The 16,840-nt window shown below is 36.6% G+C and overlaps 1 protein-coding gene across 37 annotated transcripts in view; it reads right to left on the bottom strand.

Annotated features, from left to right (window-relative positions):
• DTNB (dystrobrevin beta) overlaps positions 1–16,840 on the bottom strand; it is a 248,628-nt gene that overhangs the window by 181,541 nt on the left and 50,247 nt on the right. For all 37 annotated transcript variants that reach the window (XR_014254248.1, XR_014254249.1, XR_014254250.1 and 34 more), the window contains one exon: positions 5,238–5,323. Coding sequence is in view for 26 of the 37 variants with exons in the window: in XM_082427562.1 (XP_082283688.1) it covers positions 5,238–5,323 (86 nt within the window). In the remaining 11 variants the exon portion in view is untranslated. The remainder of the gene's footprint in view (positions 1–5,237; positions 5,324–16,840) is intronic.

The following is a 16,840-nucleotide window of genomic DNA, read 5'->3' as shown; positions in this document are numbered from 1 at the left end:
CTATAGAAAAGAAAGCCATTTTCTTCTATATGTTAGTTTTCCTGGCAAATGACTCTCATCTTCTCCTGTCATCTTTCTACCAACTGAGCAACCTAACCCACAAAACATGTATACACATCTGCATGTTTATAAATATCTATATGTAACTAAATCCAAGTGCATATTTTATTCCCAAACTCATGAATATTCCTACATCATTCATTAAGTCAGAGTGAGGCTGGAGGATGGGATTCAGCCATGCCTTGGGCTTCTAGTGTTGACTGAGTCAGGAACTACCTTAGACAAGTCTCCAGGCCTTCCTTGGTTTTTGTTTATCTCTTTCTTTTTCATAAAATGCAGACATACGACTCATTTCTTACTTGCTTCTAGCTCTAAAACATTTTGGTTATACAAGAAATGTGAATATGGGCAAATATTCAGATTAAAGAGTCACTTCGGGCTAATGAAGTGAAGAGATGATTAACAGAAACCAGCCAGGATAAATATGCAGTGACAGGTGGTTAGAAGACTGTAAGAGAGGATGCTAAATTTTGAACAGGTGAAACTGCTTAATTATACTTCAAAGGTTGGCTCCCTACAGTTTGTTAATGAAACATCAAGGAAGCAAACAATTGAAATGTTAGAACTGCCAGCTCTGAGAAAAAACACCTCAGGTCATCTTTTCTCTGGCTGCTCAAAGTGTGGTCTATCAAAAACACACAAAAACATAAGTAATATAAATTATTATTATAAAACCATTTTTATGCTATAACCCAGAGAAAATACCTAACAGTGTTATCATTTTGGTATATTTCTTTCTTTTCCTAAGTGCATAATAAATTTTTATTTAAAACTATATTACATTTATGCATTTTGATCTGAAGCATATTTTTAAAGGCAGTATATTCAATCGTGTCGGTATCCCAAAGTGTTAACTGAGCTCTCACTTTTGGACACTAAAGCTGTTTTAAGTCTTCATATATTATTAAAAGTGTTGCAATAAATATATGTAAAACCTGGGGTACACCTCTGATTAATTCCTCATGATAAACTCAAGAAGCAGGCTGAGTCATTGGATACAAATATTCTTATAGCCTTTCTGACACACTGTTAGACTGCCCTTCAAAATGGTGGCACCAGTTTTCTAAAGGATTTAAAAATAAATTGCATGAATCATCTGCTCCTATCTTTCAGTGCAAAACAGATGGGGTTTGCATAAGAGATAAGTTTCTTAGAAAACAGCAGAATTAGACAAAGTAAATAAATCACAGTTAAATTAGTTGATAATTAGTATGGTTTAATAAATAATGGGTTTTACAGTCTGTAAATTTTGTTTCTCTGAGTTATTTTTTGGGTTTCTGACATTATTGAGTTTTCATCATGCTGATAATCAAAGTCTGTACTCTGATTATAAATCATTGGTATTTAGAATCCTGACTTAAGTTGCCTTTGAATCTAGGATACAGTCCCTAACGGTCACAACAGTTAACCATTTATCTATAAATGAATGATATCTGGGAACAGAAACTCTCTTAAGAGAGACCTGAAAAGTCTAAGAAATGTTTCTGGACTTCCTTGGCAGTCCAGTGGTTGGGACTTTGCCTTCCAATGCAGGGGGTGCAGGTTCGATCCCTGGTCGTGGAGCTAAGATTCCACACTGCCTCGTGGCCAAAAAACCAAGACGTAAAACGGAGGCAATGTTGTAGCAAAATCAATAAAGACTTTTAAAAAAATGGTCCACATCAAAAAAATCTTAAAAGAGGAGATGTTTCAAACTAAAAACACAAGTATTAGTTAAGTCATTTTAAATGCCATCTTGACACTAAAACAAGCAAACAAACAAAGACAGATCAAGGAAAAAGGGGAAAAAATTAAAGGAAAAAATTCTAAAATAAGAGGTAAAAAGCAAAAAGATAAAAATAAAAGTAGAAATGCTGAGGCATATTCCATAAGTTAGAAAAATCTAACTTAATGGGAACATTAACAGAGGTAACAGAAGTAGAGTCAGTGGGAGGAGGCTGCAGAAACTAAGAACAAAGACAAGGGAACAAGTAGGAAGAAAAAAGTGAATAAATGGGTCAAATATCATTTTATGTTACAATACAGTGTTACAGCTACCTTCTTCTACACTATTATTCAGCCACCTCAACTAAGTAGCACATAGCTGTGACTAGAAAGCAAGGGAAAAAGGATTCTCACAATAGCCAAAACTACGAAAGTGAGTGCTTCTCTCAATACGAGTAATCACTTCGTCCATTCTCTAACAGAATAGAATGTTAAGAAGGCTGGTTATGTTTTCTCTGTCAGTAGCATATGAAAAGTAAATCAGAAGCAAAAGGAGACTTCTTGAGACTGGTACACTGATAATACCATCACATTTACCAGCGATAAAGGACACGTACACACACATACACACGCATATACCATCACCGACACCACCAATGACAAAAAGTTCAAAAGCTGAAAAAACACAGCAGTCTGAAAACATGAGAAGGGACAAACAACCCAGAGCCTCACAATTAGCCCTAAATGCATCAGAGAATGACATCCCTAAGAGATGAAAAATATTTAAATTATGACCAGTGAGCTCTGTTTAAAACAGAAGGCACAGACCACACTTAAAGCGGTTTCCACCCTAGATGATTAAAACAAAAAAGTGGAGATAGGCTTCAATACCTGAAAGTGTTACTTAGGTTAAACATCTCACTCTCTAGTCTAGATAATTACAGTACAATAAAAATAATGAAACAGGGGGACTTCCCTGGTGGTGCAGTGGTTAAGAATGCATCTGCCAATGCAGGGGACACTGGTTTGATCCCTGGTCTGGGAAGATCCCACATGTCACGGAACAGCTAAGCCCGTGCACCACAACTACTGAGCCTGCGCTCTAGAGCCCAAGAGCCACAACTACTGAGCCCACGTGCCACAACTACTGAAGCCCGCGTGCCTAGAGCCCATGCTCCGCAACAAGAGAAGCCACCGCAATGAGAAACCTGCGAACCACAACAAAGAGTAGCCCTCACTCACTGCAACTAGACAAAGCCCACGCACAGCAACGAAGACCTGACGGAGCCAAAAAAAAAATTAATTAATTTTAAAAGATAATAATAATGAAACAGAGCAACAGATGGTAAAGAAACCATAATTTTGAATGTGAAGAAGATAAAGAAACCAGATTTTAAATCTATCTGAATCATGTAAACATGCTATTAAGTGACCTAGTGTGGCTTGTATTTCCGTATACAATGTGTAACGATGTGGTGTTGAGAGTGCACTGACGTGTCACATTTGCCTAGGTATGTGTACTTTTGTGCCACTTGAATATTGGTCGCTTGTGCTCCTCTAAGAAATTCAAAAGCCACATAAATAAACAAACAAACAAACAAAAAACCCACCTGCTATCACCTGGATCCCTTCAATACTTCACACAGAACTAGGATTTGCACCTTTTCACTAATAGCTACAACAGAGAGCTGCAGTAATTTTAGTTCTCAATCAACAATTTATATTTGGCAAAATTTTAGCACTTACTATGGGCCAGGTACCAGCTCTATGTAAACGTAGCAAATTTAATCACAGAAACTTAAAGAGTCCAGAATCATCTAGAATGTGCAGTTATATAATCAATTTTCTATTTTCAACCAGTTTCTCCAGTCCTAATAAAAATGGCAATGTATACTTCTTTATCTGGTATCATCATCGTTAAAAAACAGACAAAATCCCAACTTTCTTTTTCTCTGTGAATGAAATATAATTTTATCCGTATTATATTATCATCCTCAGAAAAACACCATGCTAGAATTAAGAAAATATTAAGAAATTTCAGCCCAAAAGAGTAATATTTTGAGATACCATGTGAAAAAAACTCAGAAGCGTATTTAAATAAAACTATACCTTTTTTTCTGTCAAAACTTTGTTTTACATTGCGGCTGATTTTGAAATGAGATAACCAGATAACATTGACCAAATATACTAAGACCTTTCTTTAGACATCTAAATCTATATCTAGTGAGCCTTCTAGCTTTCTAACTTTTAATGTCATGGTAACATGTAAGAAAAAGCACAGAAAACAAACATGCACCCATGAAGTAATCTTGCCCAAAAGCTTGTACTTGAATCTGTTGAAGATTCTGTATCTTTCAATTAAAACAAAAAATGTAGGGCACAGAGGAACATCACGGGGATGCAATCATCAAAATCTAGTCCATGAGAAATGCCGCAAGACAGATGACCCAGTTTCTTCAACAAATCAATTCACAGGTTTTCTCAGCACTTCATGAAAACCCACAGCTTCAATCTCACCTCTGTGAAACCTGTTAGAGTTTCTTACTGCACGGATACTTGTATTAGGGCACTTTGAATGTGTGTCTCCCACTACAGGATGAGCATAGTGGAGTACAAAAGAGTACCTTAGAAAGGGCTCTGAAGCTACAGCCTGAGTTGAAATCCCAGCTTCGCCCCCTAGTTAACTCATCTATAAAACAGAGAAAATACTACCTGCTGCTCAAAGAAATTTTAAGCATTCAGTAAGAAAATATATGTATAGCACCTAGCACAATGCTTGGCATACCTTAGGCAGTGAAGGACTATCTACTGAGTGAATAAATGGAAATGATAAGCAGAAAAATTAAGTAATTGTGAATTTTATCTCCTTCAATTTCATCTAACCACCTTCTAATAGTATCTACTGAACAGTAAAATGCCAAAATGGTAAACAGTAAGAAAAAAATTAAGGAAAGATAAGTGAATAAATAGGTTATCAATTTCTAAATAACTACACTTGAATCTGAGGTACTAAAAAACAGTTTAATCATAAGAAATACCACCTGACAAAGCATCGAGTGATTAAGAAAAGGGCTAAACTTGACCAAACCCGGTAAAAGTGATAAAATTTATTTTCTAATTAAAACTGATCAACAAATCACCTTCAAGCATAATTTTTAATAATATGGAAAACATTTTTAAAGAATTTTTTAAATGTCCACATTACTATTCTGAATCTTTTCAAGAGTTTTCTTGTTTTAAACTAAAAAAAAAAAAAAAATTAAAAAATTAATTCAACCAACTTTTCCATCTGGACAGTAGGTGGCATAACTTACATACTCTGAGCCAGTTGCTGTAAAATGAGTGATATGGTAGTAAAAAAAACCAAAAAACTTCAATAGACCATCATCCAAATTTCTGAAAACATTCATTTAAAAGGGTTTTAAAGTCCTAATTTGAAAATAAAATCTTTCAAATAATATAAAAATACTTACATCTCAATTTGTCCAGCATTTTTCCACCACACATGGTTGCTAACATAGCTTTAACTGAAAATACCGTCAACTTGCCTCGGCCCTCACTGCAAAATAAATTATATTAGAAATAATCGCTATCTGGAACCACAAAAGCAATCAAATGTATCACCAGTAAATTGATTCCTGCCCTTCTGTTACAATATTACCACATTTAGAAACCTTGGATTCTTTTTTTCCTTTACAGAATTAAGGCTTCACATATGCTATGTGAACAGTATTAAAACTAACCTGGTTTATTTGGAAATGAGTTTAGAAACACCCTATAAAGCAACTTCTGTTGGCTTTGTAGGCAAAGGCCAAATGAATGAACCTAAAGTAAACATCCTACCAACTTAGCCCATTAAATCCACAGCTGAGGTGCTTAAGTATTCAAATCTGAGGCACCACCTGGTTTGAATAATAATTCAGAAGTGTGTCCTTCCATCAGGATATTATAACAACAGTTTATTGTTACCTACTAAGGCAACAGGATGCATGTTGCTATAAAGACTTTATACTACCTTCATCTTTGTTTGTTTTCACTGTAACAACCTTTATGTTACCATGTGTTTATTCTAAGAAGTTCATCTGTCTCATCTGAGACATCTGTGTCAGATCTCCTGCCACCACTGTGAGAAAAGTGAAGGGGAAGGGACAGTATTATGAATTCTTCTTCAGGAACTAGAAAGATGAAATGTAGACCATAAATGAACTACTCAAAGTAACGCTGTGTACCACCTGCAGAGCCAGGACAATAACGGCAAGGCCCCAACCCCTGTGGCCACTGCTCCAACCATTCACCTATGTCCTGGTTTCAGAGAAGATGAAAACTTCACTAGCCGGTTTTTAAAGTCATATATGTAAATCAACAATGGGCTTTTGTGTTAATTTTATAAAGCTTGTGCTTACAAAGTTTCACAGTAACTTAGAGTAAAATACCTTTGCAATAATTAGAACTATATCATCTTGGTTTTGAAAAGAAAATGTCATCCTATTTATATTTACTCATGGTCCTAAGAGAGTGTCTCCTATTTTCCAAACCTTCTTTTTGTATACAGTAAGATCACATCTGAAAAAAGGCAAATGGTCAATAAGCCAGAAAATTCTCAGTGAAAATATTGCCAGGAGACACCAATGTTTGTTACAGTTGATTTTTAACTATTACATCTCATTAAGTTTACTCATAAGATAAAACAGGAATTCCCCAAAACTAGCTAAAATTAGAATGGGACTTTTAAAATACATAGTTCATCAGAAATACAGATTCTGTTCCATGTCTTATATAGTACTTGGCAATATATCACCTGGAAATGATAAAAAATAGTCCTATGTCAAATATTCATTGCATTATATGAGCAACGTGAGTGTCTATAAAGAGCAACAACTGTGTTAAAAGTGATGGATTTCCAAGACTGATACAGACCTTTTACAATGGATATTTTCTCTTTGGTCGCCAACCATCCAAATGCTGAGTCTACATTTAAGCACACCCTACCTTATATGACAAGTATACTTCCCACTACCAAAGTATGAAGCAGGAGAGAAAAAAAAAAAACTTTCCCATCTTTCTTTGAAACTAAGACAGGGGCACATCATACAAGCTCCACCAATAAGATGCACCGCTCTAGACTTCAAATAGAAAACAACCTGTAGAAGTAAGAACTCCAAAGAATCCACCTGGCGAGGATGTCAGCAGTAGGAGCAGTTACATCCAGCATCCTGAGAGCTGGGACAGAGATTCTCATGGCAGCAACCACAGCCCAGCATCAGTGGCTTTAGGAGCACAAGCAGCAATATCTATGCCCAGCTTGGTGGCAGAGGTACTTCCTGAGACCAGTTTTGTGGTATGATTTTGAGCTTTGTTCTTGGCAGTGTGGTCATCAAGCCTACTTTCCCAACCTTCTTAGAAAGCCGATTGGTCACCCATATCCTTTTAATGAATTAGCTAGAGATGGTTCCTGCTGCTTACAGCTAAGAACTCTGATGGATGCAGCTTCTATCCTGAAGTAAAGTGGCCCAGAAAGATGAAGCGACAAAAGGAAGTATTCCTGAAGCTCAAAGCGAGAGTGAGCAAGCCTGATGACCAGCAGAGCAAGGATGAAGAGCAAGTGCTCACCAGCAGAAAAGTCAAGCGTTGCTGCACAGCTAACGACATTTTTTAAGGTAAACTTGCTCGAAACATTTTTTGCAGACACAGATTTCATGATTTAAGAATACCCAGGAAATTCCACAGGGGAAAGTAAAAACTAATCTTAGAAGAGATTTCCACAGAAATCAGGATACTGATTACCTCTGGGGGAAGAGAGAGGAGTTGTAACACAGAAAGGAGAACACAACGGGCTTCTGGGGTGCTGACAACATTCTATTTCTTGGCCTCTGGAGTATTTATATGGATACTTGTTTTATAACAATTCATTAAACTGTACTTTGTTTTAGTTATTCTTCCATAGGTGTTTTCTATTTCTGAATAAAAACTGTTTTAAAAAATGAATCCCGGGACTTCCCTGGTGGTCCAGTGGTAGAGAATCCGCCTTCCAATGCAGGGGACGTGTGTTCGATCCCTGGTCAGGCAACTAAGATCCCACATGCCATGGGGCAACTAAGCCCACGCATCACAACTACTGAGACTGCGCACCTCAACTAGAGAGCCTGCATGCCGCAAACTACAGAGCCCACGCACTCTGGGCCCTGCACGCCACAACTAGAGAGAGAAAACCCCTATGCCACGACTAGAGAGAAGCCTGTACGCCACTACGAAGAGCCCACGCCACAACAAAAGATCCCGCATGCCTCAACGAAGACCTCACGTGCCACAACTAAGACCCAACGCAGCCAAAAAAAGAAATTAAAAAAAATTTTTTTTAAAAATAAATCCTGAGGGACTTCCCTGGTGGCGCAGTGGTTAAGAATCTGCCTGCCAATGCAGGGGACATGGGTTCGAGCCCTGGTCCGGGAAGATCCCACGTGCCATGGAGCAACTAAGCCTGTGCGCCACAACTACTGAGCCTGCGCTCTAGATCCAGCATGCCACAACTACTGAAGCCCGTGTGCCTAGAGCCCGTGCTCCGCAACAAGTGAAGCCACTGCAACGAGAAGCCCGCGCGCCGCAACGAAGGGTAGCCCCCGCTCACAGCAACTAGAGAAAGCCTGCGCACAGCAACGAAGATCCAACACAGCCAAAAATAAATAAATAAATACTAAAATAAATGTATTAAAAAAAAAAAAAGAATCCTGGGAAAGTGAGGGTTACCATTACTAGACAAAGGTAATGGTTTAATGGAGAGAATGATGAAAGGGAAAAATACAGGCTAAAAAACATTTAAGATATATAAACTGCAATGCATAAAATTTTCCATAATGAAAATTTCCATAATATATAAAAAGAATAAAAACATTAAAAACCCCAAGGCCCCGGCCCCAGCTTTAGATGTCTATTAATAGAAGACTGCCTATTAGGCTATCATAAAAAAGAATGAAAAAAAACATATGAAAGATACAGAATTATATCCAAGATAGATTACTTAAAAAAAAAAAAAAAGCAAGGCATGGAACAAAATAATTGCTAGAATGCAATCTAGCAATTATGTTAAAAAGGAGAGAGTAAAATAATATTTTCATATATTTGTATATGCATAAGCTGTCTAAAAGGATACTGAAAAAATAACATTAGTTGCATCCAGGGTCAAAAGCAGGCAGCCAAAGGAAAGCAATGAAAGAGTGGGCACTTTTCACTTTATAAATATTAAATGTTTATACTAGAAGAGAAGATTCTTAAGCCAATAACCTAAGCTTCCATCTGAAGATTCAAGAAAAAGAACAGCAAATTAAACCCAAAACAAGCAAAAGGGAAAAAATAATATGAGTAAGAACAGAAATCAATGAAATTGAAAACAGGAAATCAATACAGAAAATTAATGAAACCAAAAGCTGGTTCTTTGAATAAACCAATAACATCGATAAATCTCTAGCCAGACTGACTAAGAAAAGAGAAGACACAAATTACCAATATCAAAAATGAAAGAAGGGATATCACCACAGGTTTTCTAAACATTACAGAAATAATAAGGAAATATTACAAAAACTTTATGTCCATAAATTCAACAACTTAGTTGAACTGGATAGACACAAACTAATCCTTGAAAAACAGAAACTATTAAAGCTCACTCAAGAAGAAACAGGTAGGGCTTCCCTGGTTGCACAGTGGTTAAGAATCTGCCTGCCAATGCAGGGGACACGGGTTCAAGCCCTGGTCCGGGAAGATCCCACATGCCACGGAGCAGCTAAGCCCATGTGCCACAGCTACTGAGCCTGTGCTCTAGAGCCCACGAGCCACAACTACTGAGCCCATGTGCCACAACTACTGAAGCCCGCGTGCCTAGAGCCCGTGCTCCACAACCAGAGAAGCCACAACAATGAGAAGCCCGCGCACCGCAACGAAGAGTAGCCCCCACGCCCTGCAACGAAGAGTAGCCCCTGCTTGCTGCAACTAGAGAAAAGCCCATGTGCAGCAACGAAGACCCAACGCAGCCAAAAATGAATGAATTAAAAAAAAAAAAAAGAAGAAATAGGTAATCTGAATAGGCCCATATCCACTATAGAAGTTGAATCTGTATTTTTAAGCCTTCCAAAAAAGAAAGCTCCTCATTCAGAGAGCTGTCCTGGCAAATTCTAAACATTTAAAGAAGAAATAATTGCAGTTCTGCTCTCTTCCAGGGAATAAAAAAGGAGGGAACACTTCCCAATTCTTTTATGAGGGCCAGCATTATTCTGATAACAAAAACGCATACATACATTACAACAAAAGAAAATAAGAAGTCGGTATCCCTCATGAACACATACACAAAACCTTCAACAAAATGTGAGCAAATCAAATGTAGCAATATATAAAAACGATTTAAAAATCACAACCCAGGGGGCTTTATCCCAGTGACGTAACACTAGTTTGACATTTGAAAATCAATCAGTACAAAGAGAAAAGCTATACGATCATCCAAATAGATGCAGATGACAAGACTCAACATCCATTCCTGATAAATACTCTTGGAAAACCAGGAAAAGAAAAGAATTTCCTCAGTCTGATAATGGACATCTTCAAAAAAAAAAAAAAAACAGCTAATAACATCATACTCAATGATGAAAAGACTAAGTACTTTTCCACTCAGATCAAGAACAAGTCAAGGATGACTGCTTTCACTACTAGAATGCAATACCACATTGGAGAACACAGCTGGTGCAATAAAGTAAGAAAAAAATATAAATGCATACAGATTGAAAGTTTAAAAATAAAACTGTATCTACTCCAGACAATATGACCTTATGTGTAGAAAATCCCAAAGAACCTACAAAAAAAATATATAGAACCTACCAAAACACTATAATAAGGGACTTCAGCAAGGCTGCAGAATACACGGTCAACATAAAAAATTCAGATTTCTATAAATTAGCAAAAGAAAATTGGAAATACAATACCACCAAAAATATGAAAAACAGATAAATTTTTTTTAAAACTTATGTTCAAGATGTGTATGCTGAAAACTACAAAATACTGATGAAAGAAATCAAATAAAATGTAAATAGATACACCATGTTCATGAAATGAAAGACAGTATTGTTAAAATGTCAATTCTCCCTAAACTGATCAGAATCCTGTTGTGATTCAATGCAATCCCAAATTCACAATAGGATATTTTTGTAAAAATCAACAAGATGATTCTTTGTATTTCCTTAGAGTTCTAAACCCAAATCTCAATTAAGGTATGAGAATAGAAGAAAGATACTATTCAGATGCCTAAACCCCACCCTGTTCTTGGTACTTTTAAAAAGTTCCTCATGTTATTTTAATATGCATCCAAAGCTAAGAACTACCAACACAGAGCTTCGAATGCAATTCTAAGACTTGTATTTCACAGGCAACAATAAATCAAAGGACATGACGAAAGATGAAAGAGAATTGATCATATTGTGTTTGTATAACTCCTTCTGGCTCCAAATCTCACGTTCTTCCTTCATAGAGACAAAATAATATCTATTCCTTGCTGCAAAAAAAGAAACTAATGTCATCTATGCAGACAGGAGAGTGTGGCAGAGCCCAGCATACTGGCAAGAGACCCAGGTGAAAATCAACTGTTACTGAAGAAAGTGCTCATCAATAAATGCCATAAAACAGGTCTTAATGGGTCTATGACATCTTTACTTCTAAAAATTATTATAATAGCATTTAAACAGCACTTTTTCCTAATCTTCAAAATGCTTTAGAAACACTAATATTCTCAACACTTTGCATCCCTTATTCAAATATTCTTTAACTCAACTCTGTTGCAAATAATAGTCCTGGATTCAGAAAGTCTTATATTTAAATACCGAACAGCAGCTATATTTCTCAACTGACATGGATCAGCACTAAACACCTGTGCCCTTTTCCACTCATTAGGATATTACTGGTCTCAACAGCTGGTCTCAGGTCAAGCAGTTTGTAGATGCATTAACAGAATAGTGCATTAACTCCTCAACTAATTATTATCAGTAACACGCGGCCCCTTAACTCGTCATCTCTCATTATCTATTTTCCAACCACTTTCCTATTCACAGCAGCCACACAGCAATCTCCACTCACAATCTCCCACCCTGCCAACAGTGGATCTTTTCTCCTCCCTGCCTACATGCCCTTCTGAGTCTGCAAATGTATCTGCACTTAGCATTGCACGCTTCATTGAGGGTGAGGGGATATGCATCTGAGTGTCAATATGTAACCCAGTAGGATAGAGGGAATATATGTCAGGTTGCGGGTGCTTTAAGTATGGGGGAAAGGAGAGGTATCTGAGATTAAGGGTCATAGTAAATGTGAGGGGGATGAATTTGCAGGCAGGAGAGATTTGGAAATGATGCTTAGTGAACCTTTATGTTTAAGAACCTGTTTATAAATATGTAACTGTGCATCCTGAGAATGGGGGAATGGGCCTGAGCCCACTCTTAATTATGAACTAATCTTTCCCACTTATAATGCTTACCATCATTTACAACTTTAGGTTCACAGTTTCACCTACCAAAAGGTTATTCACCCTTCGAAAGGAAATATTAATTTAAACAAGTTAATAAATGATATATTTAAAGATACTTATAAATATTTATTAAAGATATTTATATAAAAATCTAAGTATAACAGCATGAAGACACAATCATCCAATAAAATTAGTGAATGGGTAGCCTCACAATTCTTACTTCCTCAAATCATGTTATTTTTATTTTTCTTCAAAAAGAAAAAAAGTTAGCTCCCTCCTTGCAACTATTTGCTTTGTAGGCCAAACTTCAGCATTTACTCCTTTGCTCTGAATGCTTTTCTTGGCATTGAAATCCCTCGGTCTACTTTAAGCCTAACTACAACTTCCTATAACTGCCCCCAAACACAGCAAAGCGAAAGTGCCGCTTTTACTTTTGTAATGTTTGGTTGGAGCTCTGCATTCTTCCTCTGCAATTAGAGGCAGTAGGGAGAAGCTGCAGTCACTTAGCAGCCTAATCCCCTATGATTCCGTCCTTTATCTGATTGATTACTTCTTGGAAAAACTCATTCTTGATCCTTCCCACAATACATCTGAATTTAATCCACACACCCTGGTCAAGTTACATTTAAAACTGAATAGTCAGCTGCCCCTGGCCATCGCACGTATAACCTCACCAACATCCATGTTTTCAGTACTTCCAAAGTAAAGTCCAAGTTCATACCAGAATCAGTTCTCTTCAAACAAGATCTGGAAAGATCTTTAACCTGGTTTCATCATAAAAAATGTGACTCACTTAAAATCTGGCCTAGCTGGAAAGTTGGGTATAACTTTTTTTTAAAGGTATTTAAGGTATAACACAATTAACAATGAATATTAACCCCTACAGAAAGATACTACAATGAAAGGATAAACAGGTAATATGTGTTGAAGATGACAGGAGAGAGGAAACTCGTTATTTTAACCCCACCCACACAGAATCCCTCTGGGGAACACCCTCCCTCAATAAGGAACATGATGATTCTCTGTCTCAGACTTCTCTGCATGATTCACCTCCAGAGATCCATCATTTTAGAGTCTGACAATAAACCATGCCCATGACTTCTAAAGAGAGTTCTTATCACCCAACACTGAGAAAACACCATGATTAGCTCTGCACCAAGCTAAGCAGACAGTGAGTCACCCTGAATAAACACTGTTGAGTTTTGACATGCAGGTGCCTTCAGAAGTCTCTGCACTCCTCACCTGTGCCGTTTGGACGGGAATTTGCTCATTTCAGTTTAGTAAAGTCTCAAATTTTTTGACATTTAAACTAACCCAGGGACTTGCCTGGTCGTCCAGTGGTAAGACCCTGTGCTTCCAATGCAGGGGGCGGGGGTAGATCCCTGGTCGGGGAACTAAGATCCCACAGGTCGCACAGTGTGGCCAAAAATATATATATATATTTAAACTACTGTATATAAAATAGATGACCAACAAGGACCTACTGTATAGCACAGGGAACTATACTCAATATCCTGTAATAACCTATCATGGAAAAGAACCTAAAAAAAGAATACATATACATGTATATATATGTATAACTGAATCACTTTGCTGTACACCTGAAACTGGCACAACATTGTAAATCAACTATATTTCAATAAAAAATTTAAAAAAATAAACTAACCCAAACTGGATGGTGTTTATAGCTTTGCACTATCTAATAAGCGCTTGCTATTCAAATTAATACTTTTGAAAACAGGACTAGAGGGAGCACTTGTTACTTAAGAAAACAAGCTGTTTCTACATTTTTGGCAAACAACTGTAAATGCTGTCAACCATAAATTAGTACTTCGCACATGAAAAATAGACTTCTACTTCAGAAACAGTATTACCAGTCCAATTATCGCATGTAGCTAAAAGTAATAAGAGCATTTCTCCTTGGTTTTCGAAAACTTGTATTTTTCCAATTAATCTTAATTTACAAAACTTCAGTGAATGGATTATGCAATAATCAACGGCAAATCAAGAATCCATTTGGCAAATGTCAAATAGTTTAATCAAGTAAAATCAACACAGAATATTATTCAAATTTATCACAATCAGAATGCCTGCTAATTTTCATTTCAATCTTACAAATATTTATTAAGAATCCGGCATTATACACTTTGCTGTACAGTAGAAAATAACACAACATTGTAAAGCAACTATACTCCAATAAAAATTTTAAAAAAAGAATCCAGCATTACATTTATTGAGGAATCAAAGAAATATAAGGTAGAATCTCTGCTCTCAAAGACTTTCAATCTTATTTGTATAAAATTACGAAGCAGTTGAGAGCATCATACATTTGAAAGTCAAAATAATGATATAGATAAGTACTACAGGTCATCATAGGGATGAAAATGGGATTGGTGATTATAAGGAAGGCTACAGGGTAGGTAAAAACCAGGGTGGGTGGGGCAGGAGACCAACCAAAATACATTGAGAGAAGAAATGAGCATGTCATATGGGAAAACCTGAAAAGTGCCTCAAGTAGCTTAATTAGAGTTTGGTGTGAGCAGGGAATTAAGGACTGATAGAATCAGACCTAACTGAGGAGTACAAACTTCATTCAAAAACCACAGGGAATCTTTGAGGGTTTCCAAGGTGGGAAGTTGTATGATGAAAATAGTGTCTTAATCAGATTACTTTGGAGGTGAGTGTGAATGGACTAGAGAAGTCTGTTACTTCCTCTCTCCTTTTCAGAGAAAAACAAAGACAAAGAAAAAGCAACACTCAGAAAAAGTATTCCTCTTGCCCTTTCTTTAAAAAAAATTTTAAAAAGGAAACAATAAAATAAGACCAAAATAACAATCCAAAAAATTTTTTTAAATCTGAAATATTAGCTAATGGTCAAACCCTTTGCAGGTCTGCATATCCTGAAATCAAACAGAGTCCTTTTTGAAAATTAGCACAAATGCATGAATTCTCTTGGGAGAGAAGAAAAGCTACAAAATTTAAAGAGTAAGTAAGTGATGGGAAAAGTAATGTGAACTTCGAAGTAATTCTGCCACCAAGCACTTAGACTGGGGCTCGGTGAACTGGTTTTGGTGATGTCACATCACACAATCCACACGACAGCAGCATCCTGAAGGGCAGGGGATGTCGTGAGGGCACACGGGCTCCACTCCTCCTCTTCCACCAAAGTGGCTGTTTGTCTCCATTTTGCAATAGGTTTCCCCTTAGGATTTCACATTTTTAAAACATTCAAGACCCCTAGCTCGTTCTCCACCATCCCCTGGAAATTTCCTTAAAAAGCTATGATCAGATCTAAGAGTTAAATGTGCTACTATCGAGGGCATCAAAACCTTCCCATTCAGCACTAGTTCTCTCCTATTATTTTTTTTTCTCTCCTATTTTTATTTGGCTTTTTCCTGTCATCTTGAATCCACCAAAGAACAAGCAGGGATATTAGTAAATACTGTACATAAATAAATGAAATGTTTTTGTTTCCCAGGAAATTATAGTTTTGTTTAACAATCACTAATGAGGAAGACTGTAACCTAATATTATCTTTTGTCAGCAATGTCCATTCCATAATATGCTAGCTGGGCACATTTGGAATTTAAGGAATACATTTCCCTTTATTTAAAGTGAACTAGTTTGGCTTTGCTTTTTTTTTTTTTTTTCTTTTATATTGCTTTATTTTTTGCATCCAGTATTAAAAGGGAACTATGGAAACTTTCAACATATCCAAATTAAACTGCTAAAACAAGATTTTAAAATAGTTCTCAGCCATATTTCCAAACTACACAGGAACGTTTTTCATATAAAATCACCATAAATTAGATATATAAAAGTGTTTACCCTAAAGGAATCTTTAGATTGTTCAAATTTGAAAGAGTGTGTTCTACTGTTATTTTAGATAGTAAACAATAACCCTGAGCCTTTCATTGATACATTCAATATTGATATGTTTCGAAGATTTTATCCAAGCCTAGTTTCATTAGATACATGATTTTTTAAATAGGTTTGTTCCATTAAAGGTGGAATTTCATTACATCTCGGAACCAACATGTTTGGTGAAGTCCACAGACTCTTTTACAAGACAAATCCTGATGAAAAAAATAAGAGGGAAAATAAGGTTCAATAGTCAGATAAAGTGTAAAAGGAATTTCTCAGAAAGTCATTATAGAACATTTTTCTTTCTTACACAGGGAGTGGAAAACACAGAATACAATAATTATCCAAGAAGAATGCCCTATCAGAATTAAAATATAAAAGTTTACACCAGCAATTCAAAATGAGATAAGTCTTGTAGAAACTAAATCTTTTGTCAGAAATCACATGCCTAATCAATAGCTGGGCCCAGGCCTGCCCCTACAGCACCATGATTACAAAAAGAGGCCCATATACATATGTCTAAATATTAAAGTTATCAATCAAGCTAATAGATTATTAATTAAAATATGTTTTATCTCTGTACAATGACGAATATACCTTCAAAATGGCCTGGAAAGTCAAATTCAAATCTAGGATTCTGAGACACTTCATGCCCCCACATGGGGAGAGTCTGGCCCCCTTTTCCTGCCACCTCCAACACACCCCATACTTCAAAGAACC

The sequence above is a fragment of the Balaenoptera physalus genome, assembly GCF_965194825.1.
Source record: "Balaenoptera physalus genome assembly, chromosome: 15".
Classification (NCBI taxonomy): domain Eukaryota; kingdom Metazoa; phylum Chordata; class Mammalia; order Artiodactyla; family Balaenopteridae; genus Balaenoptera; species Balaenoptera physalus.
This window is presented reverse-complemented; position numbering and strand designations above follow the sequence as displayed.